General features: G+C 38.3%; 3 protein-coding genes across 7 annotated transcripts; 2 read left to right on the top strand and 1 right to left on the bottom strand.

Annotated features, from left to right (window-relative positions):
• Nucleotides 1-163: 163 nt before the first annotated feature.
• On the bottom strand, nucleotides 164-6,512 carry micu2 (mitochondrial calcium uptake 2). Its single transcript, XM_043238691.1, has 12 exons — nucleotides 6,259-6,512; nucleotides 5,412-5,547; nucleotides 4,702-4,733; nucleotides 4,451-4,526; nucleotides 4,220-4,267; nucleotides 3,276-3,358; nucleotides 2,694-2,747; nucleotides 2,451-2,545; nucleotides 2,008-2,179; nucleotides 1,513-1,621; nucleotides 1,213-1,370; nucleotides 164-916 (listed from the first exon to the last, which is right to left on the bottom strand). The coding sequence occupies exons 1-12, from the start codon at nucleotides 6,448-6,450 to the stop codon at nucleotides 815-817; spliced, it is 1,257 nt and encodes a 418-aa protein (XP_043094626.1). The 5' UTR covers nucleotides 6,451-6,512; the 3' UTR covers nucleotides 164-814.
• A 783-nt stretch (nucleotides 6,513-7,295) lies between these two features.
• On the top strand, nucleotides 7,296-9,870 carry rhogc (ras homolog gene family, member Gc). Its single transcript, XM_043238693.1, has 2 exons — nucleotides 7,296-7,681; nucleotides 7,998-9,870. The coding sequence occupies exon 2, from the start codon at nucleotides 8,021-8,023 to the stop codon at nucleotides 8,594-8,596; it is 576 nt and encodes a 191-aa protein (XP_043094628.1). The 5' UTR covers nucleotides 7,296-7,681; nucleotides 7,998-8,020; the 3' UTR covers nucleotides 8,597-9,870.
• Nucleotides 9,871-11,184: 1,314 nt separating this feature from the next.
• taf1 (TAF1 RNA polymerase II, TATA box binding protein (TBP)-associated factor) lies at nucleotides 11,185-26,476 on the top strand. 5 transcript variants are annotated; one of them, XM_043239921.1, is made up of 41 exons: nucleotides 11,185-11,493; nucleotides 11,856-11,970; nucleotides 12,214-12,337; nucleotides 12,447-12,563; nucleotides 12,645-12,767; nucleotides 12,845-13,086; nucleotides 13,184-13,405; nucleotides 13,508-13,789; nucleotides 14,686-14,872; nucleotides 15,002-15,109; nucleotides 15,234-15,401; nucleotides 15,901-16,028; nucleotides 16,125-16,232; nucleotides 16,491-16,664; nucleotides 16,782-16,955; nucleotides 17,101-17,205; nucleotides 17,327-17,527; nucleotides 17,765-17,906; nucleotides 18,672-18,802; nucleotides 18,882-18,962; nucleotides 19,051-19,200; nucleotides 19,329-19,448; nucleotides 19,636-19,811; nucleotides 19,939-20,165; nucleotides 20,249-20,456; nucleotides 20,598-20,763; nucleotides 20,854-21,065; nucleotides 21,685-21,799; nucleotides 21,927-22,025; nucleotides 22,102-22,279; nucleotides 22,378-22,445; nucleotides 22,525-22,647; nucleotides 23,003-23,095; nucleotides 23,242-23,326; nucleotides 23,418-23,485; nucleotides 23,574-23,690; nucleotides 24,043-24,147; nucleotides 24,634-24,732; nucleotides 24,905-25,118; nucleotides 25,204-25,354; nucleotides 26,084-26,476. In XM_043239921.1, exons 2-41 carry the CDS (start codon nucleotides 11,857-11,859, stop codon nucleotides 26,316-26,318), a joined length of 5,940 nt encoding a protein of 1,979 aa, XP_043095856.1. In that variant the 5' UTR covers nucleotides 11,185-11,493; nucleotide 11,856; the 3' UTR covers nucleotides 26,319-26,476. The 5 variants fall into 5 exon arrangements, with proteins under 5 accessions (XP_043095856.1, XP_043095857.1, XP_043095854.1 ...); XM_043239922.1 differs by having other exon boundaries at nucleotides 14,683-14,872; nucleotides 21,685-21,793; XM_043239919.1 differs by having other exon boundaries at nucleotides 14,683-14,872.
• Nucleotides 26,477-26,606: the final 130 nt, after the last annotated feature.

The raw sequence follows: 26,606 nt of genomic DNA, 5'->3' as shown, positions 1-26,606 counted from the left end.
TTGGAATAAATTGCATTTCGCATACGTCGATTTCCCGCGGCAACACTGCAGGTTATTTACGTTTACAACACATTTATGAGGAAACCGCGTTCACTTAATTTTCCGAATACATTTCGCATAGTTTACATTAAACCCCTGTAATATTTTAAGTAACTGACAGTCATCACGTTTTCGGTTTCTTTTATTCGTGGAAAGTTAATGCAACGCTAACACATCAAATGTAATATTTTTATATAGAAAAGTGCCCCAGAAAATAAAAATAAATGTATGCAACACAAAACAATTTCACAGATTAAACCTGTATTTCACAAACACAATTTGACTTTCATAAGTAAAACTCAAATTGAACCACAAAATTGAAAAGAAAAGTACAATGAGCTTACTAAAGCCGCTCAATTGTTTAGTCAAACAACAGTCCCAAAAGCAACTTTTTCACAAGTAATAACACATAATTAATCAAATCTGCCTTACATGCAGATTATCCACAGGGTAATGTGTTACAAATGTACATGACAGTAAAGGTAAACATCACAGATTATATATAAACACCACCACACCCAAAATTATGTTTTTATATATATATTTTATATATAACCATGAAATTAATTTTTGTATTAATCTTGTTTCTTGTTTATGTTTTGGGCCAACAGCCATACAGCTTCAAAAGAAATATTTTCTTTGGACCTTGTAAACATTTTAATGCTGCTGGTGCTTGTAATTAATTATGTACCATTCTCCTCACCAGATATATACGCAACTGCGAGTATCACCACATCTGACCAGCCACAGGCCTAAACGCAGACCTCATCCTGTGTCAGACAGGGCTGCCGGTTTCACGGAGAGCTTCTTGAGCTCCTTGCAGGGCCTCTCTTTTCACACATTTCCAATAACCAGAAACACCATATTGCGGCTGAACCTATACGAGAAACACAGGCGTAATCTACAGTAAGTCTACCGTTTACTGCACTGAGCCACTTACACACAGTCACAAAGATTAATAACTACTGTCACAAGATTCGGCTATAATTGCTCCATCATGTGCATTGTTGTTGGCGTAGACATCAGCATCTGTGTCAGATTTGAGTACCAGTAATATTTTTTAACACTAATGGCATTTACTGAATGATTAATAGTACAGCATTGTAAATGAACTAAATTAAACTTTGGAAATTAATAATTAATTGTCAATTAAAGGGCTAAATGCTTTCTCACCCGGAGTCCACGAAGCACTCTGTCTTTCATCACAGCAAGGAACTCCTTATGGCTCAGACAGTTGTCCCCGTCCAGGTCAAAGATTTTAAAAACTGTGTCCAGAACACTATCTGAAAGGTTGCGACCTGTCGCTATCTTCACTGCCCGCTTAAACTCAGCTATGGAGGAAATAATGAGGGAGAGTGCTATGCGTTTTAGGTACTCAATACATACAATTTTGACCTGTCAAGAAATGCGCAGAGGATAATCGATTATTTACTTTTAAACATTAATAACTACTGGCATCCAGATTAGTCTTACCCATTCCTATTGGCCTGTTGGCATCATTAATCATTTTGACTGAGAAGGCAAAGTCCTCCAGATTGTTGGTAAAGAGACAGAATTCTTTAAATTCATCAAAGGTAATGCTCTGAAAAACATACCGTTATGTATGTATATATGAATGTCGGGAAATTCAAAATGCAAGAATGGAATTACAATACTGCTACAGGAAGCAATTTTAAATAACATTTCCTCTACATGCCAGCAGTACAACTCTATGTGGACTGTAAAAATGCTTTTACTCAGGATTGACATTAGATTTCTACTCTAGAAATATGACTGATGCAGAACTATATAGAGCACGTTTTTCATAAACACTAGAGATCTCTGAAGAGTGGCCACTGGTTTCTCAGCTACGTACTAGTTACATTTAGAATCTATTCCTCTCAAACTAGAAGAATTGACCTAACATCAGTTTTTATCCAAGTCTGTGTTAAAATATATTCAGGACTATCAGTGTTTAAAAGATGTTACCTGTCCGGTGGGGATTCTCTTCCTCATGTTTTCCCAGTATGCCTCATTGTTCTCTTCACTGGTGTAATGAAGCAGCCATTCAGCAAAGTCCTCCCGCCTCATGGTCTTCATCCCGTTAGAAAACCGCAGGAACTCGACTTCTTGCACTTCAGCCTGCAGATCTTCCATAAACCTATACAAAACCAAAATAAATCCTCGAAATACAGCTCTTAAGGTTAAACAAAGCTAAAACACAGGATAGTGTTGCAGTTAGAGAGATGGTTTACTTTGAATAATCTTCACATATTCTACAGATTTTTTAATTAGATGTTGCTGTATTCTGCCAATTATCACGTCTACATTTAAGCAAAACATCCTGATTAGGAAATTCTATCAATTACGCTGTTCATGAAGAAAATGATTTATATCAGTCACTAAAATATTAAACACAGACAGTACTTTACCTGCAGAAATCTTTGTATTGCAGCTTATTCTTGCCATTTTTCCCAAAAAAGAACACCTGTAGTGTAGTGTTGACCTCATAAACACTGTCTGAAAGCTGTAAAGAAACAAAGCTATTCAGTACAACCGCAAAAATGTTCAATACAACAGAACTCTGATATTAAACAAAAACATATATATAGAAATAACATTCAAAATCTCTAAATAAAATGCAAAGTTGCTGAAGTTACACAGCATGTACCCACCTCTGTCCCATTCTGCCTTAGAAGCTCTTTCCTTCGTCTAATAATTTTCTTCAGCTACCAAAAAGAGAATGTAGTTAGGAGACTGCTGGTAAAAGTCAGATCTAAAAAAGTGATTCTTATTTACTCATGTTCTCTTGTATTTATGCATATGTTTGCATATGTTATGTTATGTTATGAAGCTTTTTCAGCTTCAGTGAATCTTCTGGACCTTGAGCACGTGGCAAACTAATACATGTGAATAGACTCAACATTTAAATCCAACTAAATTCTAATTAAATGATGCATTTTTCTGTTGTTCCTATCATGCACCAATCATGCATCAATCATTCCCACATACCTGTTACACATCGGTCTCATCTCATGCCAGCATTATTAGAAACACAAAGCAGACAGACCCGAATGACCACAATACTTACAATCCACAGCGTTTAAAATCCAGCCAAGAGAACTTTCTTAATTCTGCATATATCTTCATATAATTATACTCATTTACAAGTGTTTTGAAACAACATTTGCACTTTTCAGTTTGAGTGTGAAGGCAACATGGTGTCATATAATCCAATGTGAAAAGACATTCCATACCTTCTGAAACTCCTTCTTGTCCACATGCTCATTGCCATCAATATCAAGCATTTTGAAAGCAATATGAAATCCTGTTTGAGGTTCTGGAATCACAGTGCAGTTAAACTGAGTGTAGGGTTTCTGGAAAACTTTGTAAGCCCCTCAGGTAAGCAAAAGAATCCCCACCACACATACAACACAAAAAAATGTATAGCTACAAACAAAAAATTGATGAGTATAAATAATATGAATGACATGGTTTGGTGTATTGCAAATCAGTGTCAGTCAATATCACTAATATTACTGTGGTAAAATTTTTGATGTTCGTAGCAAGCACTTAGTACGTGCACATGCACAATATGCAGGGTATTTAATGTCAGTTTTTGACAAATGCAAATGGTTTTAATTATTATTTTTTACTGTTCCAGTACACACCAACTTTAATCATTGATTGTATTCAAGCAGTTAAAGCGGTAAGTCGATTTTCTTCCTAATTGTCTTCTGTGAGTTCTTGGGACAAAAGAATGCGAATTGTAAGGACATACCCTGAATTCTATTCCACTTAGTGATTTAATCAAAAGTCACAAAACAAGTTGTCAAAATTCAAACTAGAAGACAGGCTCATGCTGCATGTTTAATGCTACATGCAACAAGTGAGCACAATTTATTTGTATTATTATAGCATTTGTATTATTTCACAGCAGCCAGTCAGTCATTCTTATTACACGTCAATTCAGACCAAAATGGGCAAAAAATTTTCCATGATGCTGATGAATCGGTAGTGGTGCAGCACAGTGCAGACGTATTTTGACACAGCAAAAATTTTTGGAAATGCTGGAAATGGTCACTTTGACTTTGTGTCCATTTTCGGCTACAAATGACTACAAAACTGTGTCCATCTGATTATTCTGGACTGTCACTGACAGGACACCATGTATGCAATTATTTCAAAAGGAAACACTTACTTGTAAGAATAGTGAGCAGAAACAGGTACTCTGTGTAAGAGATCAGCCCTGAAACAATGGTTCAGGAGATGTTTGAACAATGTAATTAATATTCAATGTTACATTATGGAAAAAAGAAATACTTCTATAAAACATAGGAAGTTATAGCATTTTCTCAATGAGAGGAAGTTAGCACACACAAACACTGTTACTTTACTAAGGCAAGTGAGCAAGTGTTTGCTTAACATATACCTTTGTCTCCGATTCCTCTGAACATGTTATTTCCTGCCTCAGCCCTCGAAGCAACCCTTATCATATCGTCCACATCCTGTCCATGGACCAATCAGATATTAGACAAAGCTTTCACTGTGTCAGTCAGATTTCCAGCACAATTACAACATGATCAAATATCATAATCATATAATAACAATATTCATTCAGTACAAGTCTCTTTGTGTCTCGAGTAACATTAACATTAACGTAAACTAACAAACTGCACTTACTGCTTTAGTCAGCATCTTTTTCTGCAGCTTGCCTGTAAAAGAGAAAGATCGAGGATTGCTTAACAATATTTTCCAGCATAGTGAACATCAACAGAAAAATAGCTTTGAGGCCTGTAGTGGTGTTCGAAGAGATCTTGGATTGCATTACGCCCACTTTATGAATACAAGGCCTAACATGCAGAGGTGATTACTGCCAGATAAACTGCATTTTTACAATAAGAATGCAAGTGAGAAGAACGTACATGTCAGCATTTTAGCGTCCTTGCGATGACTGGCCTCTTGCTGTGAGACTGCTTTGATAAGATCCACGTTATGAGAATTTGGTGGATAACATTCCTCATAAGGAGTTTGCCTTTACATAAAATCAAATGTGGCTAACCCTTTATTTTACAGTGTCCTTGTTACACATTTTCCACATGTTTTATGCACTTCCTATAGTAATAATAGTCAATTATGCATAATTACATGCAACTAATTCTAAACCAAACCCAAACCATATAGTAAGCACTTGTTGCTTATTAATATTAATCACCTAGGCGTGTAATTTGACTGTCAAGAGGACAGACTTAAAATAAAGCGTAACCCAAATGTCCAACGAAATAAAAATGCAAGCACAATGTTATATAATAATTTCTACATAACACTTACTCCCTAACGCACGTTGTGTGTTTTTGAATGTTTGCTCATCCACATGGTGGCATGTCACTTACGATCCACCTTCTCCATCAGGACTGAATGGAGGAAGTCTCTGGGTGTCATGTAAGGCTCCTCTTCGTAGATCATGGAGGCAAACTGGTTAAACCGCAGGCGTCTCATGGACACTAGTGGTGCTGTGATCTCCTCTTTCTTTACAGATTTACAAAAACGGAGAGAAAGAGCAGGCGTTTTATTCATGAGTTTATGACTAAGCATGAGGCAAGAAGGAGGGCAATGTTGTTATTGTTAACTAAAAAATTTTATTCATAAAGGTTTACAATGAATAAAACACCTGTTACTGTAAGATTATTGTAAGTTTAAGCTGTTTTAAGCCGAATTTGCATAAAGTACTATGTGGTCATGGATAATTACTTGGATAATGAACTCCTGTCTCTCACTATTTAAATTAAATCTGTAGATTTTCCTGATTTTAACCACATAATAAGGCGTTAATCATTCATTTTATTATATAATCTAGTTGACACATAGTAGCTAGCTTGCTATGACACTATACAGACAGAGCTCCACCTACAATGTGATGGCAACCGCGCTACTGTCCAAACTATCTCAAATATGTGTAGATTAACAAACATTTGCAACAATAGGACTTTACTGAGACTCCACATACACTGCTGTTTAGCCACACTTTAATAAAACATGAGCTGCTTCGTTTAATAACTGTATAAATCGGTTGGCCCCACTTAATATTCAAACTTTAAAAGATTAACATAGTGACTCCACGAACAAACAAACGACATGACAGTACGTCGGTTAAGTATTTAACTTCACAGACAGCATGGCATTCGAAGTGGTAGAGAATTCATTGGAAAAGTTGTCTTCTAATTAAAGAGGTTTGTTTACCTTCGCGTCCTCCGCGTACACGGTGTGTGGCCACAGTCCCCATCTCGGTTCATTTTTAATGTGAATAAATCCGCCCGCCACAACAGAGCCCAGAAGACCAGCTCCGACAGCTCCATACCCTATGTTTCGAAGAGGCCAGAAACGTTTTGCCGTATGCCGCAAACTAGCTCCTAACCTGGCCCAAGTCGCCATTATTCTACGGGAAGTTTTTATCAGTCTACTTTGGTCGATAGTGAAGTTAGAGTGATAAGACGCCGTGGCTTTGGCGCCCCCATCAGACTGACAGGCGATCTACACTGCTCGCGACCTGATGACAGATGACAATACAATGCAGACTAGTTGTACAAGTTAATTAAACATTGCTGATTTTTTAATCATTTCAGTCATAGTCATTTGTTTCCACCATCTATCTATCTATCTATCTATCTATCTATCTATCTATCTATCTATCTATCTATCTATCTATCTATCTATCTATCTATCTATCTATCTATCTATGACGTCTTCAATTTAGTCTGGGGAAGTGATATTAGAAATATTAGTTACTTTTTTAGCATTTATCAAATATAGTCATTTTAATTACCTATGACAGATATTGCCATCTTACGATGACATAAAAACAACTTTAAGAAACGAATAAAAAAATTACGAATTAACAAGCTTAGTATTGAATTAAATAGTTTAAGTAAAATACTATGAGTATATATAACATGTATATAAAATACAAAACTATCGAATAAGTATTTTTGAGTAAAAATGCATAACTCTGACGTAAATCAGTCTGCTCACGCTATTTCCCACAGTTCTTTGCGTGGTACAAAGATCCGTAAATGACTGAGATTCACATTGTTTTGGTTACCAATTACCAATGAAACCTGCTTATGTTAATGTTATGTAAAAGGAAACCTAAAATATTGTCGTGTTAAAACAATATAAAGGAAACAAACACATTTAGTAAGTGAATAGAGTTAATTAGTTTCACCTGTGTTTACATTAAAATCATAATAGTTTATGACTACATAAATGTAAATACAAAGAGTTCGGATTTTTACTCTGAACTACACTACATTTCCCATAAGCCTTTGGGACATGGGCGTGTTCCTCAATGTCGTCTCCGTTACCCGTAAGTTGAAGAATGAGCCAGTGAGAGAAAAGGACTGCGAATCACATAGAAACATTTGTTTTAAATAGCACAAAATATGTCCGTTTAAAATTATTTCGAGACTTCGTACGTGTGTACAAGTGTTGTACGGTTGTTACACATAGTTACAGACCACCGAGAGTTGTTGGTCCATGTTTAATAACTGATTAATGTGAGACTCATCCGCTAGTCGGTTAGCAAAGCGCCTTTGCCGCTGCGATGATGGAAACTTGAGCAGCTCAAAGGAAACACTCATCCAGCTCTTCAGACCATCCAAACACAGTAAGTTGTAGTTTAATAGATGCACTTGGAGCAACGGTGATGTGGTACTGCTTTAATAAATCCCATAATTGCCGGTTTTATTTAGCGGATCAGCTGCTAACGTAACTAGCTAAACAGATGTATTACTTTGTTTTGGGTCTTTGTTGCTTGCAGAGGTCTCATGTGTAAAAAATAACTAATGCATACGATTTTTACGGACAAACTGCCGATTTCTCTATTGTATAGCTGTGTTAACTGTTGGTTTTCTGTCTGGACTGTTGTCTGCAAAGTCTGATACTTTATAGTGAGTTATGAAATCTCCTTCTCTTTTTTTCAGGGGTCCCTGTGCCAGGCAACAAAATGCAGACGATAAAGTGTGTTGTTGTTGGTGATGGTGCAGTGGGAAAGACCTGCCTGTTAATCTCATACACTACTAATGCCTTCCCAGACGAGTACATTCCTACGGTTTTCGACAACTACAGCACTCAGACCTGTGTGGACGGCCGGGCCGTCAGCCTCAACCTGTGGGACACGGCTGGTCAGGAGGAATATGACCGCCTGCGAACCCTCTCTTACCCACAGACGCATGTCTTCATCATCTGTTTCTCTGTGGCCAGCCCTTCCTCTCACGCCAATGTCCGGCATAAATGGCACCCGGAGGTGTGCCACCACTGTCCTGGTGTGCCTGTGTTGCTGGTAGGCACTAAGAGAGACCTGCGGGGGGACAAGGAGACCCTGGAGAAGCTGAAAGAGCAGGGGATGAGTCCCACCACTCCGCAGCAAGGCAGCGCATTGGCCCGCAGCATCGGTGCGGTGCGATATCTGGAGTGCTCGGCCCTTCTGCAGGAGGGCGTCAGAGAGGTCTTCAACGAAGCAGTCAGGGCTGTTCTCTACCCCAATGCCAAGAAGCACAGCAAGAAATGTGTGCTGTTATAACTTCGAGAGGGTGTGTGCGTGAGAGATTTTATTGAAGGGTGGAATTTCAGTTAGTCATGTGATTGTCTCTGCCAATGTGTGTTTCTGTCACTTTTTGTTCATATCTCTACACTACAGTTAGCAATAGGTGCACAGACTGTTAAAGAGGAAGACTTGAGGCTGCGTGTTTGTGTGTATTTGTGTTTCAACTTTCCATACGTATTCAAGACAGAAATATGGTGTTTTGTGTTAATCTTAAGTCAGGCAGACCGAGGCAGTGGAGTGGAGTGGATTTGTCTGAAGGACTAACAGGCATTGACAACTTCAGCCTTCCCATAAGGCCTTAAAACCCCATCATATTTTTTTAGGAGTCACTCAGAGGATTTTTCATGCACCAAAGTGTTAATTCAGTCTAAATTTAGACTGGGTGTCTTTTGAAGGTGCTGTCTTTATCCTACCGCATCAATAACACAATTGTCAGGGCTCACAATTCACCTGATATGCGTGTTATTTTAATGTGAGATTCTAAGACTTGATGACCTACACTTACCACAACATGCCATTTTTCTTGTATTGTTGCCTTTGTAGAGTTGATCGACTTTTAAATCAGGAAGTGCTGTGGAATCCCAGCGTGCCTTTAGTGCTTGGCCCCTTCTCTGACATCTCATAAACTCCTTCCTCTCTGCTCATTTCATCTAGGGTGCTACTTAGGGTGCCAGTTGACATTTATTGCTGGAAAGGACTGTTGAAAGTTTACAGAGAGCTTTTGTAGCTCACCTGCCTTCTATTAGAGTTGTAAATGAAGGGATATAGTGCTGTTTTATAACACTCTTGAGGTAGAAATGAAGATCTTTGTATTCGGCCCACTGTGCCTGAATCCTCACAATTTACAACCCTGTTTTTGAAACTGAAGTGCCACTAATATTTTGTATTATTTGTATTTTACCATGAATGTTGATCCACTCCAATGAAGTGCCCTAATAAGAACTGACGGAGGAGATAAACACTCTGTCTTTAATCTCCGTTGCAATGAAACATCCAAACTAGTTAATGTGCACAAACATTCAGGTTTATACTTCATTTGGGTCCACATTTACATTTTATATATTGAATGTCTACTTTTTATATGATAAACATCAGTGTTTTTTTTTTTTTCCAACAATTTTGTTTTTAGGACATCAATAACACACCAAAATTGGCTCTTTTATTAAAACTGTTTTTATTTTTTTAACCTGTCATTATTTTAAGAATATACCTCCACTTGCATGAGAAAATAAACCAGTTTTAAAGTGAAACAATTGTTGGCTCCTGTTCTTTGACCTCAAATTTGTTTATGACATAAATGCACAGAGAAAGAACAAGTGGGAGAAAGAAAGAACAGCTGCATCTCTCACAATCTTTACAATGCTTTCACAGATAAACAAAACAGTCAACTGTGTATGTGTGATTTGTGTTGAGGCATTGTTCTTAGACTAATGATCTAATGTTTAGGTCTGAATGCTTAACATTTGTTTCAGGACAGGAAGTCTTTTACAAGTAAGTAGGGGTTGGTTGGTACAGAGTTCATTTCATGTTCATGGATGATGTAACCTTTAGGTGTTTGGTCTCTTCCGTCCACAACAGATTTAATCAAACCACTGCAAGATTAAACAAAAAGGCTGTCAAATTAATTTAGAGATATTTATGTTTGTATTAATTTTTATTAATAAAGTTGGAAACCACTTATATTTTCATATTGTTGCATAGAAGTTAAAAGTTATCTAGTTGGTATGTGAATAATATAAGAATACTAAATCCTGAATCTGTGAATAATGTTATTAAAATACATCTACGTAAAGTGACAATTTGTACAATTTGTTAATATTTAGAATGTTACTGTTTTGATTAATAACTAATGATCATATAAGCATAAATTAAACATTTGTCATTTTAAATAGTTATTAGTAGTTTGTTACTATATAGTTTATTGCTTCAATTTTGAAACAATAGCCTTTAACACTGTGCCAACCGTTGCCACAATCAGTTTTAGCAAAATATCATGCCACAAATACTCAGGTTGATCAAACCTGAATGACATAAAAACATTTTCATATATTTCTCTTTTTTGTCCATGTAGCAGAACGTTTTGCTTAAGAAAATATTCAGGAGTGAAAACTGTTACAGCCAACATTCTTCAACAGCATCTCTAAAATAATTCATGCCTATGGGGGAAAAAAACTTTAATACAGTTATTCCATGATATTTAATTCGTTGAAAAGTGTATTTCTGAACCTTCTGGGGCCAGTTGCATAAACTTAAGTGTCTTAAGATACAGTCTGACCTATTATTAGCCAAGGAGTAATCAGTTTTATTTTGTGGATTGAAATTAGACTTATCTAGGTTTTTTTGTTTAAAAAAATAATAAAAAATGACATATGATATGAGAGATCAATCTAAACAGATAAAAAATAGATGATTAACTCGTAAAGTTATGTTAAACCTTGTGGAGTAAACCCCTGGAGTTTTGCTTTTGCTAAGTTTACTTTCGCTTCAACTGAGAAAAATGTATCAAATGTTTAATGTTTTGTGGCTGCATCTTTAGACCTGCAGGGGGAGCCAAACAAACCGAATCAGTTCCGAACAAAACAAACAGAAACAGAACGCACGCAGCTCAGCTGCTTCTGCTCGCACATTCAGCAGCGGCAGCTCATTCATTGTAAAATGAGTTAGAGTTTTCTTTATATCTGCTTTAAACAAAACTGATCTTGCGTATAATATTCTTTAACGCGACTAAGTTTGACGTTCATGCTTTCGCGCGTTCTGATTTAGCTATCTGCTAACAGCTAATCTACCGGGGTCAGGGAGTTCCTCCTTCGGTCATATTCTCACTCGAGCCCGAGGTTCCAGAGGCCTTCGAGATAACAGCAACAGAGGAGCAGGTACGTGCTCTCAAACAACGCAGTAATAACTATAACTTGAAATATGCACACGCGCGAAATAAGACATAAGCAGAACAGATAAGTAGGTATGAGAAACGGTTACAATGTAAACACCGCTTATTTCTTTACAACTTACAACTTGTGTTGTCATCAGATTACTCCAGTAATTTCTACATAAACTGTGTAACGGTGTACTTTTCAGAAATGTTTTTTCTTTTTATCCAGGCTATTTTAAATAAAAAAATCAAAAAAGTTCAAAAAAGGGGACCGCTAAATGACTTGCTTATCTAGCTGTGCCAGGATTATAATATCCATGAAGGTTTGGTGGACTGATGAATGATATTTTGTTTTTGTGTGTGTAGAATGTCAGATTCAGACAGTGATGAGGACCAGGACCGGCCCTTCCACCTAACAGGGTTTCTCTTTGGAAACATAAATGAGAATGGACAGCTGGAAGATGACAGCGTGCTGGACACGGTAAGAGACTAGATCCCTGAATTCATGTAATGGAAATTTGCTATTTTTCTATTTCTGTTTTTAAATGTTAGTAATCTTATTGTGAATGATTCATTCATACACACGGTTCATTTTTACCTTTTTTTAATTTTAATTTTGAATCATAACTCAATCTCCCAGTGAAACTATTTTTGGCCTGAATGTTTTTAGTGGAGACAGACTAAGAAGGGATAATGAATATATGCTTGTCAACTGTCACATCAGGAATCAAAGAAGCATCTGGCTGGGCTGGGCTCTCTGGGTTTGGGTTCACTTATTACGGAGATCACAGCCAGTGAGGATGACACAGCTGAGCAAGAGCAAGACCAGGGCAACACTGACTCAGAAGGTCTGTCTGTGTTTCTGTAATTTAAAAAACGCCCTATGTCAGATTTGTGCATTTAGAGGAGACGTGTGACGAGCTAACTTTTTTGAGCTGTTTGTGTGCGTGAATGTAGGGTGGGTGAGAAGCACAGAAGATGCAGTTGATTACTCTGATATCAGTGAAGTTGCAGAAGATGAAACCCGCAAATACAGACAGGCCATGGGCAACCTGCAGCCATCACGGAGAACAGGTATACACTGGTGCAACTGGTGCAGAATACACTAAAGTATATGCACAACTTCAGTGCTGACGTGTGTATTTTGGTGTGCAGATGAAGAGGAAGATTACGATGCTGATTGTGAAGATGTTGATGCCAAACTCATGCCGCCTCCCCCTCCACCAAGTCAGCCAACCCTCGCCAAGAAAGAAGACACGGCCACTCAAAACAGCAGTGGTAAATGATACTTCTTTTCATAAGGGTTCAGTGTGAATTTTGTGTGTGCTGTTCTTATTTCTTTTTATCATTTTTAGTGACAGATGAAGGTGATGGCATTATCCTACCTTCCATCATCGCTCCATCATCGGTGGGTGATAAAGTTGATTTCAGCAGTTCATCAGACAGCGAGAGTGAGAGCGATCGACCGTCTCAGGGTTCAGGAGCAGGAGGACAGGCAGGGTGTCTTACCCTCCCTCTTGCAGGCATTATGCAGAAAGATGCTGCTAAAGCCCTTCCTGGAGTCACGGAGCTGTTCCCTGAGTTCAGGCCTGGAAGGGTGAATGTTACACACCATCTCTTAGAAATAATTAACATTCTACAATTTGTTTGTTTGAGGTGTTTAATGGTGAGTGTTAATGCCTCGGTTCTATTAGGTGTTGCGGTTCTTGCGGTTGTTTGGACCTGGTAAGAACATGCCATCTGTATGGCGAAGTGCTCGCAGGAAACGAAAGCGGAAGCAAAGAGAACCACAGTCTGACATGGCTACAGGTGACAATGAATCACAGCCATCTGAGCCAGGTGCCAAGAAAAAGTCAGGATGGGACTATGAGTATGCACCACCACCACCACCGGAGCAGTGTTTGTCTGATGATGAGGTAAACCAGACACATTCAACATTTCATGTCCACTTAGCTGCTTCAGAAAATGGGCCTATACTGTGGATTTGGAAAGAAGACACTCTGCTTGTCTCCCTTTAGATCACCATGATGGCTCCGGTAGAGTCTAAGTTCCTGCAAGTGTCTGGTGAAGGTGATAAGGTGTCTGAGGTACGGCCAAAGGTGGCTGAGTGGCGTTATGGTCCAGCACAGCTTTGGTACGACATGCTTGGCGTCGCAGAGGATGGCAGTGGCTTCCATTATGGGTTTAAACTCAGAGATGACCAAAAGCAAGACACTACAGAAACTGCAGCTAAAACTGCAAACCCCCCAGCTGCTGAACCAGTCAGTGAGCAGGAACCACAACCAGAAGCACATTCTGAGGTCAGTGATGCGTTTGGCAAAATAAAATGAATCTGTTAAAAATATTTTTTATGATTTGAAACAAAGATAAAATAAAATAGAAGTAGTAGATTTAAAACTGAAACGAAAAATAGAAACTTGGAAAGTAACTAAAAAAGAAGCTAAATAGCTAAATGTATGTATGAGATGCTGTGCTAAACTGTCTCACTGTTGGTGCTTGTAAGGATTGTAGTGTTTTTCTTTGGCACTTTTAAGTGCCTTTACACTGCCGGCAAGTTTGCTGCATTTATGCATGCTTATATTTAAATACATCATATGTCATTATTCCGCCTTTTTGGATATTTGGCAGAAACAGAAAGTTTGCTTTTATTGACTTTTGTCGTCTTTTGAATGGCAATTTGCATTATGGAGAGACATGTGTTTTCAATGCTATCAGGCTAAAGTTAGCATTGTCCCACATGTCCTACTGCACCTTTAAATCCTACATCATCTGCCCGGAACCACTCGCATGTATGACAGTTAATGGAAGGGAAATGTATAATGTTATAAATACAGATATTTTTCTTACTAAAACACTTGAATTCGCTACATTAGACTTTATTCTCCTCTCAGAGCTGTGTGAGGAACATTTTATTATGGATGGATGCACTTTATTTGACTTCTTACAGACTGTTAGAAAATAACATCTTAAGGCTTGGAAGAGCAAGCACAATTTTTAATATAACGGACTCAGAAAGAAGTCATATACACCTTAGATGCCTTAAGGGAGAATAAAACTAACTTAAATTAAATTTGTGCTTACTTAAATTTGTGGGTAAACTAACCTTTTAATTTAGAGTGAAGTTAAATACACAGTAAGTTATAATAGTTAGGCAACTAATAAGCATATGTTTGTTTCTGTCTGTGGACATTAGCAGGAGGATGAAGCATCTTCAGTGCAGGATGAGGTGTTTTTAATGGTGACCCAACTGCAGTGGGAGGATGATATAATCTGGAATGGAGAGGATGTGAAACACAAGGGCACTAAAACTCAGCGTGCCAGTTTGGCTGGGTGGCTGCCTACTAGCATGACCCGCAATGCCAATGCTTACAACGCTCAGCAGGGTAAGAGAACTTAGCCATAATGCAACAAACAAGCAGAGACGGTCACACTTACAGTGCTTGATATAAAAAGCACACATTCATAGACATGCCCTCACTGAACTGTGTAATGAATGTTTGCGTGTTTTCTAGGTCTAAGTCGCAGTAATTCTCTGTTGGTTCCCCCAACCCCACCACCTTTGGCCAAAACTCCATCAATATCAGGCTCTAAGAGGGACAAGCATAATCATGATCATCAAGGTACTGTCCTCTTTTGTTCTGTGGGTCATTTTTAAAGTTTGTTGGATCCTGTAAGGGTTAATGTAGAGCATAGCCACTCTTTGGGGCTAAGAATAAAACAAACTGATTTTTTGTCTTCTAACAGCTTCTCATGAGGATGACACTCCCTGGTTCTCCATATTCCCAATTGATAATGAGGAGCTTGTTTATGGCCGTTGGGAAGACAACATAATCTGGGATGACCAGAGCATGGACTGCCTCCCTTCTCCTCCCATTCTCACACTTGACCCCAATGATGAAAACATTATACTCGGTATTGTGTAACATTTTATACCTATTTCAGTTCTGTCTTTACAGCAGTGGTTCTGAAACTTCTTGTGTCCAAGGCCACAAAATATCAAAAATCATGTGTTTGTTTTTTTTCATTTTTCTTTTTTCATTTTTGGATTTGCGGGATAAATAATAAAGAGAGATCCTCAATTTTATTTACTCACAATTTGTATTGCAAAATATTTAATTTTTATTTATTTATTTTTTTACAAATGTAATTAACTTACAATAATCAAACTTCAAAATTAAATTGGTTACCTCATATATCTTGTTTTTTCAAAGAAAAAAACCAAAAAAACATCCTGACCTATTCTTTTGTCATCTTGAGTCCCCCTGGTTGATAACCAATGATTTAATTAAAGGATAGGTTTAAGATTAAGATTAAAGGCCATTGACAAAATCTTATGTTTCTGTTAGAGAAAATATTGCTGAAAAGAAGTTGTACGTGAAATCTAACATTTGACTTTGATCTGTGTTTCCAGAGATTCCAGATGAAAAAGAAGAGAGAGCCTCTCATTCACCCTCCAAAGAAAACAAGAAAGAGACAGCACTGAAAAAAAGTCGCATTCTGTTGGGAAAGACTGGTGTCATCAAAGATGAACCTCAACAGGTAAGGAAAAAATGTGGAGTAAAAAAAAAAAAACAGCAAGAATTTAGAAAGTGGATGATGTGTGTCATGTGTGAATGTTTCTTACTCGTTACCTAGAATATGTCCCAACCAGAGATTAAAGATCCTTGGAATCTGTCCAACGATGAGTTCTACTACCCCAAACAGCAGGGGCTTAGGGGCACCTTTGGAGGAAATATCATTCAGGTAGGACATTATGGCAAGGATGTGAATGACGACCCAGGATTGAGTCTGATCTGGAAAATCTAGTGCCTCTAAGCCAACAAAACGTCTTGTCCTGGGAAAGTGTAAACCTTAAATGGGCAGAAACAAGAAAATGCGTTTTCCAAATGAAAGTTTGAATACTCCTTCCCCATTGATGCATTTAATAATAATAATCTTTCCTAATTTTGCTTTGCCTTTCATTTCATATTTTGTTTCTTTTTGTCAAAATTCTTTCCTCAGCACTCTATTCCTGCTGTTGAGTTGAGGCAGCCTTTCTTCCCCACTCATATGGGACCTATGAAACTACGGCAGTTCCATCGACCCTCCCTTAAAAAGTACTCATTTGGAGCCCTGTCCCAGCCTGGCCCACATCCAGCCCAGCCTCTCCTCAAACACATCAAGAAGAAGGCTAAGGTACACATCCATATGTTTGTTTGTGAGTGATAGTGAGTGTTTGTGTATAATATACATTGACCTATTAATGTTCAAACTTTTCCTTCAATTGTGTCATTATATTTTAAAATCTCTCAGATGCGAGAGCAGGAGCGTCAGGCATCAGGTGGAGGGGACATGTTTTTTATGCGCACAGCTCAGGATCTGACGGGCAAAGACGGAGACCTGATTTTGGCTGAATATAGCGAGGAGTATCCTCCCCTTCTCATGCAAGTTGGCATGGCAACCAAAATCAAGAACTACTACAAAAGAGTAAGTCACAAATTCAAACAGACCACTGGGAGATTTAATGCTGATTAGTGTTGATTAGTGTTGACAGTTTGAAATCTTGGTTTGCATCTGGGTATCCAAGTTTGGTCTCCTTTGATGATGACACTGTTAATGTTTCTGTCTGTAGAAACCAGGTAAAGATCCAGGAGCACCTGACTGTAAGTACGGAGAGACCGTTTACTGTCACACTTCACCATTCCTGGGATCATTGCACCCTGGACAACTACTGCAGGTAACATACAAACAGACAGTTGTCACCCTGTATCATCTTCCTGTTTTCTTAATCATATCTTGGTGGAGTTCTTATATTGTCATTCCTTATGAACTATTTTGTGCTTTTGTTTTTGTCACAGGCCTTTGAAAATAACTTGTTCAGAACTCCCATCTACCTACATAAGATGCCTGAGACTGATTTCCTGATTATCCGGACAAGGCAGGGCTACTTCATCCGAGAGCTTGTGGACATATTTGTTGTGGGTCAGGAGTGCCCTCTTTATGAAGTGCCGGGGCCCAACTCTAAACGAGCCAACACACACATTCGAGATTTCCTACAGGTATTACTGATCCCAGTGTTACTATTTTATTCTCGTTGTGTGTTAAGAAGTAATGTACAAATAAGTTAATTTTGAAAACATGAAAGCTGATAATTTAGGACAGTAGGGATGTATAAGAATTTAAAACTAACATAAACTACATTAAGTGTCTGGCCCAGCTTCAAGCCTTAGTCAGAAATTTTGATCTAATTTGAAATGGATTTTTGGAAATTATTTAAGTATTTTCTCCCTCTGTAGGTGTTCATCTATCGACTCTTTTGGAAGAGTAAAGATCGCCCTCGTCGTATACGTATGGAGGACATAAAGAAGGCTTTTCCTTCTCACTCTGAAAGCAGCATCCGCAAACGTCTCAAACTCTGTGCTGACTTTAAACGAACAGGTACCCTCTATCATGCACATACAATAATCTTAAATCAAATCTTGTGCTGAACAAGCTGAACATTTACTATTGCCATTTTTATTGAGAAGTATTTTAAATGCTCAAGTATAGTTAGACAAACAGGAATATGAAGGATGTTTTCAGTCACTGTGGGTAATTGACAGATGCAGGAAGTATTTTTCCTGGTACTAGGAAGATAGGACAGGAACACACCGTTCTGGGAAGGAAGTAAATCAGATCACAGTTCTTCCTTATCCTTGTTTCACACATACTTGCACCTGTATCACAAAATATGCAAGGTCCACACAGGGATCCAAACTGTGTGTGCTGTACAGCTCTTTATGTAGATTTTATGTCGTGATAGGCAAGTTTGTATTTACCTCAGGTACACCTTTACAGTAACCATTTTATAATATATGGCCATTTATTAATGCAAGTTCAGTCTAATATCCCAGAACTCACTGCATTTAGTTTTAAAGCCATTATACAGCAGAAACACTGAGTGTAAAAATCATCATGCAAGTCTGCAATTCAAATGCAGTTTGTATGAAATGGGCCTTAAACAGAATGCTACAAAAAAGAAAAAATTTGAAACATTTTATATCGAGTATTTTTCAAAAAGAAGCCTCTAGCGGTTAAAAAAAGAAGAAGCAGGGTTTGACCATAGATATTTGTTTCTACCTGTCACTATTTAATACTATTGCGGCCCAGTTACACTTCTCTCCTCTGTCCTGTACTGAAGCTGTTTCATGCACAATCTTTTAGGCATGGACTCTAACTGGTGGGTGCTGAAACCAGATTTTCGGCTTCCCACTGAAGAGGAGATCAGAGCGATGGTCTCTCCAGAGCAGTGTTGTGCATACTATAGCATGCTGGTGGCAGAGCAAAGACTAAAGGTTTGCACATGCAGACTTCATATTTTCCACACTTTCTTCCACATCCACACCAGCTAATGTACACTGTTCCCTCTCACAGGATGCTGGTTATGGTGAGAAATCATTTTTTGCACCCGAGGAAGAGAACGAGGAGGAATTCCAGATGAAGATTGATGATGAGGTCAGAGGTTTAATTAATACATTTAAATTATTGTATTTGTGAGTGATTAAGCCTGATTTTTATAATATTTATGTTGTGATATGATTAGGTACGCACTGCCCCATGGAACACAACTCGGGCATTCATTGCAGCCATGAAGGGGAAGTGTCTCCTGGAGGTCACAGGGGTTGCTGACCCCACCGGCTGTGGAGAAGGATTCTCATATGTTAAAGTCCCTAACAAACCCACACAGCAAAAGGTATGTGCTTTCTGACCATTTAGCACAACTCCTGACAAATAAATGCATTTCAGATGCATTCAAATATTCTACACATCCTCATTTCAAACACCGTAATCCCTGTTTTTTTGTTTTGTTTTCTTTCTCAGGATGATCGAGAGCCCCAGCCAGTGAAAAAGACAGTGACAGGGACTGATGCGGATCTGAGACGTTTGTCTCTCAAAAATGCCAAACAGTTGCTCCGCAAGTTTGGAGTTCCCGAGGAAGAGGTGACACTAATCTAACAAACTAATCAAATATGGCGCCTCTGAAAAATCTAATTGCATAATGGTTATCTGAGAATAAAGGTGCTGTCTGTGTATGTTGTGTGTTTTGTTTATTAATTTTAGTTTTGTCCAATATTATTATATTTATCTCTATAATATATTATAATATGTGTTATTTATGTGTATTTAGATAAAGAAACTTTCCCGTTGGGAGGTGATTGATGTCGTCAGGACCATGTCTACAGAACAGGCTCGTTCGGGGGAGGGGCCTATGAGTAAATTTGCTCGTGGGTCTCGATTCTCTGTAGCAGAACATCAGGAACGTTACAAAGAGGAGTGCCAGAGGATTTTTGACCTGCAGAACAAGTGAGAGCATGAGAATTCCCAGCAGTTAGACATTTAGGTTATGAAAATGGTTACATAAAATGAATAGGACAGTTTTGATTGTTGCAATATTGTTGTGTATGTGAAATGAGTATGATGTGCGTTTTAGAGTATTAGAGTCAACAGAGGTGTTATCGACGGACACGGACAGCAGCTCAGCAGAGGACAGTGATTTTGAGGAGATGGGCAAGAACATCGAGAACATGCTGCAGAATAAGAAGACCAGCTCTCAGCTGAGCAGAGAGAGAGAAGAGCAGGAGAGAAAAGAACTGCAGCGGATGCTTATGGGAGAGGATAATGAGCGAGAGAGAGGCCGCAAAGAAAGACGCAAAGGCTGTAAGTGTGTGTGAAATGGAACTTTTCATGGATCTTTCTCTGGATCTGGATCTAACAAGTCAACATCTGTTTATGCATTGTAGCAAGCGCCCTTTCCACCAGCTCTCACAAAGACGATGACGCTTCCTCCGTCACTAGCCTGAACTCGTCAGCAACAGGGCGAAGGCTTAAAATTTATCGCACATTTCGTGATGAGGACGGCAAAGAGTATGTGCGCTGTGAGACTGTACGCAAGCCGGCGGTTATTGATGCTTACTTGCGAATACGCACCACTAAGGATGATGACTTCATGTAAGTGTCTGTTTATGTTATTCGTAGAGTTATTGTGATGCCAAGTTTAGTAGTCGATACTACTACACAGCAATGACTAATATAGCGTTGAACAGTGTTTTATATCAAAAAATGCAAAAAATTATTTTTTTGTGTCTGCAGACGCAAGTTTGCACTATTTGATGAGCAGCACAGGGAGGAAATGAGAAAGGAACGGCGACGAATTCAGGAGCAGCTGCGTCGCCTCAAACGAAACCAGGAGAAAGACAAGTTTAAAGGTCCGCCTGAGAAAAAGACAAAGAAGGCCAAAGAACGACCAGACCTGAAGGTACAAAATTAGAAATGCACTTCTTGCTGTGAATGAATTGAACACATATTTTTCTGCAGAGACTTATTCTGATGTTTCTGGTGTCCATAGCTGAAATGTGGAGCTTGTGGCGCTATTGGCCACATGAGGACCAATAAGTTTTGTCCATTATACTATCAAACCAATGCCCCGCCTTCTAATCCCGTGGCAATGACAGAAGAGCAAGAAGAGGAGCTTGAGAAGACTGTGATCCACAATGACAACGAAGAACTTATTAAAGTGGAAGGAACCAAGATTGTGCTTGGAAAGCAGCTCATTGAAAGGTAAAACAAACATGGTAGTTTATGCATGACATTTTTATAACATACTTTTTTTTTTTTTTTTTCAATGCCAAGACATCGACAAAGGGTTAAAAATGATACAGTTTAATTGAAAGTTTATGTGCCATTCAAATCACGCCTCCATTAACCATCTTTGACCTTCTCTCATTTTTAAAATGGGCCCATGGGCAGTGTTTTGGTCAACTAAAACGATTCAAAATAATTTTTAGTTATAGAAATAATCCCTACATGAAATCCATTTTTTTTTTTTTTTTTTTAATTTAATTTCTACTCATTAAACAATGTTGCACTGTTAAGTAACTGAAACTGAAATGCAGATTAAAAGTATATATTCAACTTTAACTAATAAACAATAAAAAAATAAAAAATAAACTAAAAATAATAAAAAAAATAATGCTAAAATACTCTTGTTGTGTGAATGAATCTTATGTTATTCTCTCAATTAAAATGCTTTATACATAACAACATTTCAAAAACTACAGAATTACTTTTTTTATTAAATGTTTTCTCAACTGCCATAATAATAATTTGTGTTCCATTGCTAAATTGTTTTAGTATTTGTAGTATTAAGTATATTAATCCATCATTAATATATTTGTAGTGCTGATGAAGTGCGGAGGAAATCTCTGGTTCTGAAGTTTCCCAAGCAGCAGCTTCCTCCTAAAAAGAAGAGACGTGTGGGGACAACGGTGCACTGTGACTACCTCAATGTAAGAGTATGTTTAAATTGTTTCTTTTTTCATTAGTCTTTTACAGGTTCCTATTGACCCTGTATAATTAATAAGCATATGGCAGCTTCTGAGTATGCCATCATTGTTCATTTTAACTCTGCCTTTCTCTCAGCGTCCTCATAAGTCCATCCATCGCAGAAGGACAGACCCCATGGTCACGCTCTCTTCAGTGCTGGAGAGCATTATTAATGACATGAGGGACCTTCCTAATGTAAGACACATTGACCTATCTTTCTTTACTAGACATGGACACTATGCTATGAGACACTTATGGTGTTTGTTTTTAGACATACCCGTTTCACACTCCTGTGAATGGCAAAGTAGTTAAGGATTATTACAAGATCATCACTAGGCCGATGGACCTGCAGACGTTGCGTGAAAATGTTCGCAAGCGCATGTACCCTTCACGGGAAGAGTTCAGAGAGAGTGTCGAACTCATCTTCAAAAACAGTGCTACATACAATGGTACTTTCACATGTAACTCGTAGAAGAGCTTAATATCTTTATTCAGGCGAGACATACTCCGAGACAGACTCATGATCTGCGTTTCTGTGTGTTTTCAGGTGTGAAGCATCCTTTAACCCTTGTCAGTCAAGCAATGCTTAATCTGTGTGATGAGAAACTTAAAGAGGTAGATAATACATCTTTTACTAATACTCAGACATACTTGCAAAGAGATTAAGGACTAATTCTGATCACTCTCTTTGTAGAAAGAAGAGCGTTTGGTTCGTTTGGAGAAAGCCATTAATCCTCTTCTGGATGATGATGATCAGGTTGCTTTCTCCTTTATCCTCGACAACATTGTCACACAGAAGATGATGGCCGTACCTGACGTGAGCGATGTTATTTCTTGTTCTAGCCTTATACCTTTTATATTTATTTGTATTTAGGTACGAGAGGACTGATTTCCTATTCTTTCCTTTTCTGATTTCCTATTCTTCTTTATTTGTATTTTATATCTGTCTAGTGTTATTAACTGCAAGTCAGTCTGAGCAGTTTTATCCTTTTTGATTCATTTCTTTTTCTAAAATATTTATTGATTTTTTTATTGCATTAAAATTATCTAAATATTATTAAATCCAATCTTGCTCAGCAGTTTTTACACTACAAAGGACAAGTTAATCTGTCAGTTAGCATGAAGTGAGTTGCTTTTTCTTAATTGGGTAATGTCTCTCTTTCTCTTTGTAGTCCTGGCCCTTCCATCATCCAGTAAATAAGAAATTTGTTCCTGATTATTATAAAGTCATCATCAACCCCATGGATCTGGACACACTCCGGAAGGTCAGGAAGAATCTGTGTGTGGATGCAAGCAAATTTAGTTAAAATGCAATTTGTTTACGAATCTGTTTGTGTTTGTGTTTGTTTGTGTGTGTGTGTGTGTGTGTGTGTGTGTGTGTGTGTGTGTGTGTGTGTGTGTGTGTGTGTAGAACATCTCCAAGCACAAGTATCAGAACCGAGAGGTGTTTCTTTCAGATGTTGGTCTCATTCACACCAACAGCGTTAAGTACAACGGTGAGAAGAATGAATCTTTTCTTTATGAAAATGCTGTTTCATCTCAACTAAATTTGTGGTTTCACTTTTATATACATTTTTACTTTTTCAGGACCTGATAGTCCTTACACCAAAACAGCTCTGGAAATAGTAAATGTCTGTAAGCAGACTCTAGCAGAGGTATGACTGTGTGCTAGTGAGCGAGCCGTTAGTTGTTTTCACGTGCATTGATTGACTTTAAGTTGTTTAATATGTATGTGTCTGGTAGTATGATGAGCACCTAACGCAATTGGAAAAGGACATCTCTACTGCTAAAGAAGCTGCTCTGGATGCTGCAGATCTTGAAAGCTTAGACCCCTTGACCCCTGGACCGTACACGCCTCAGGTACATGCACAGATTACACTGAGGGCATGATCTCAGGTGTCTCAAAGCGCTCTGTGTGCAAGAGTATTTTGTAGCAGGTGAAATGAAGCATGTTAGCAAAAGAGATTCTGACAGAAGTAGAACAGAAGGCTTGTATATCTCTCTCTCTCTCTCATGCATAATCCAAACTTTCTGTACTGCACAGCTGTTTAATGCACATTTCCTCACTGTTCCTGCCTTTTTCTCCTCCCTTTGACAACCTGTTTGTCTTTCTGTGAATGGGGCTTTTTCTTTTTCTTTTCCTCTTCGTGACTTTTCTATCCTTTTTTATTTATTTTCGTTTTTTCTTTCTTGCTTTCTTGCTTTCTTTCAGCCTGATGTGTGTGAGAACAGTGTGTCTGTGAGTTTGCAGGGAGATTCTAGTCTGTTAGCTGAGGCTACGCTAATCCCTCCCACCCCTGAGAAAAGAGGGGGGCAGGTATTCCTCTCTCCATCTCTGTGCGATCATCTGTTCCTCTATCCATTCATCTCTTCATTCATTTTATTGGCTGGCTTGCTTTACGCCTTTAGATATGTCCTTCCACCCCTGTACTGTGATGGTTTCTGTTTGCTGCTGCTGTTACGGGTGTTTAAGATACATTTTAGAACTGTTATTTAGTAACCTAAATTCAAAATCTGCCATTTATTTCAAGTTTAAGCCACTTACAAAACGGTATAATAACGTTTGCAATTAATGTGGTTTGGAGTTATTTCAGAGATCAGTATTTAGTGATTTCCGTGCCTCAACTATTATTTTCTTTTGTTCAAAAAATGATTTAGCAAAGAATATATATCCGATGATAATAAATGACCTCCCTCCATTCCTCCCTCCATCTGCCCATCCTTTACTGCATGCATTTTCTGATTTGGCTCTTTAACTTCTGTTTGCTTTTCTTAATAATTTTTTTGTGTACACCTTCTAAAGGGTCGTCACGGCAGAGGCCGATTGGGCGAAGAGGAGTCTGATGTGGACATTGAAGGTTTTGAGGAAGATGATGATGGCAAACCTAAAACACCTGCTCCGGTAATAATTTTGTGCAAAAAAGAAAAAACATAGGAACCCCATTTTTTTCCATTACTGATGGATTTAATTATTACCTGCAAAATATGCATTAAGCAATGGCTCAGTATTAGCTCTAAAAGTTAGGATTTAGCTGAATGTTTGTCAGATAATTAAATGTTGTATGTGCTTCTAGGCTGAAGAGGGAGATCTGGACGATGAAGATGACGAGGATGATGAAGATGATCTCCTAATGCGGCCCCAAAGGCGTATGCATAGGGATGATGATGAGGAGGAGGATGATGAAGGCTCCAGCCGGCCAGCACAGGCCAGTGTGCTCTACCAGGATCTGCTGATGTCAGATGCAGAAGACGACGCTAGTGAGGAAGAAGGCGATAATCCATTCTCCTGTGAGTCTGTGTGTTCTCGTGTAAATACGATTTGGGGGTTATTTCAGCTGTATGTATAAATGACTCTGTCTGCTGTCGTCTGAAGCTATCCAATTGTCAGAGAGCGGCAGTGACAGTGATGCTGAGCTGGGGCATCAAGAGAGCACCCGGATTGGACTAGAGCAGGAAGAGAGTATGATGTCTTACGAGGGTGAGGGACCTGACGGGGTAACGCACATGGAAGACAGCAATGTTAGGTGAGAATATATAAAGCTGATGTGATTCCATATGAAGTCATGGTTTTGTATCACTTGTAACACAGATTTGTTACTGTTCAGTAGGGCTCTAAAGTCTAATAATGTTTGTGTTGTGATTTTATTTCTTTTACACAATCCTTAACAGTACTTCCTAAAAAATAGTCCTGTGTTATTCTTTGTGGCATCTTGGTAGTGCCCTCGGTCAGCTCTTTTCTAGTCATCCATACTGTTCTCATCTACATGAATTGATGAAGGATTAATTTATGTTTTTAAAGCATGTCTAAATGTCTAATGCAGGCTCAACTACTACTGTTCAAAAATTTGGGGTCAGTTGTGACATGACACTGAAGACTGGAATGACAGCTGATGAAAATTCAGCTTTGCCATGACAAGACAAAAATACATTTTAAAAATGTATTTAAAAAAAATTTTTTTTTTTTTTTTTTACTGTTTTTGTCCAACTAAATAAATGCAGCCTTAGTGAGCATAAGAGTCTTTCAAAAACATTTGAAAAAGTCTTACAGATTTCAAACCCTTGAGTGGTAGTCTGCTTTAAGTAGGTCTGAGTATTGGCAGAGATTTCTGATTCTCATGCCTTTTTATATATATGGTCTTTCTACCTTTAAATTTTTCAGCCTGTTACAAAGTTAATATAACACCACAACACTGTTGACAGCATCTCTGTAGATAATATTTAACTAACAAAAAGCACTTCTTGTTTGTTTACAGCTACGGCAGCTATGATGATGGAGACAGTCAGATGCATAGGCATGTGTCCAGCCCCAGGACAGGAGAACAAGATGTAGAGGAGGTGTACGGGATAAGTGAAGAGGACGAGGAGGAGGAAGACGAACGGAGGAGAGGTCCTAGTGTTCTCACGCAGGCACAGCTTAGTGACGATGAAGAGGACAGTGAAGAATTCAGATCTGTAGGAGGAGACAGTGACATGGATTCTGACAATTAGCACATGCTGTCCAGGAGGTGATCATGGTGTTGCATATAACTGTATATTTTGTCCTGCTTTTATGGTTGTGTTTTACATGTTATTTTTATATGACTGTTTGAGAGGTTCTGACAACTTGATGAAGAATGTGAGAAATAAATTTTTATGTAAGAAATGAACAACTGTTTTTGTTTTTTTTTCTTTTGGTCCCTCATAAACCTAGATCAACTCTCCTGCTGGTCCTGATCTTACTACTTTTGTTAACTCAATTTTTCCTAAATTTATTTGAAAACTCTTTGAACTGAAACC

This window comes from Puntigrus tetrazona, chromosome 5 (assembly GCF_018831695.1).
Source record: "Puntigrus tetrazona isolate hp1 chromosome 5, ASM1883169v1, whole genome shotgun sequence".
NCBI lineage: Eukaryota > Metazoa > Chordata > Actinopteri > Cypriniformes > Cyprinidae > Puntigrus > Puntigrus tetrazona.
The sequence above is the reverse complement of the archived record's forward strand: the minus strand, read 5'-3'. Positions and strand labels throughout refer to the sequence as shown.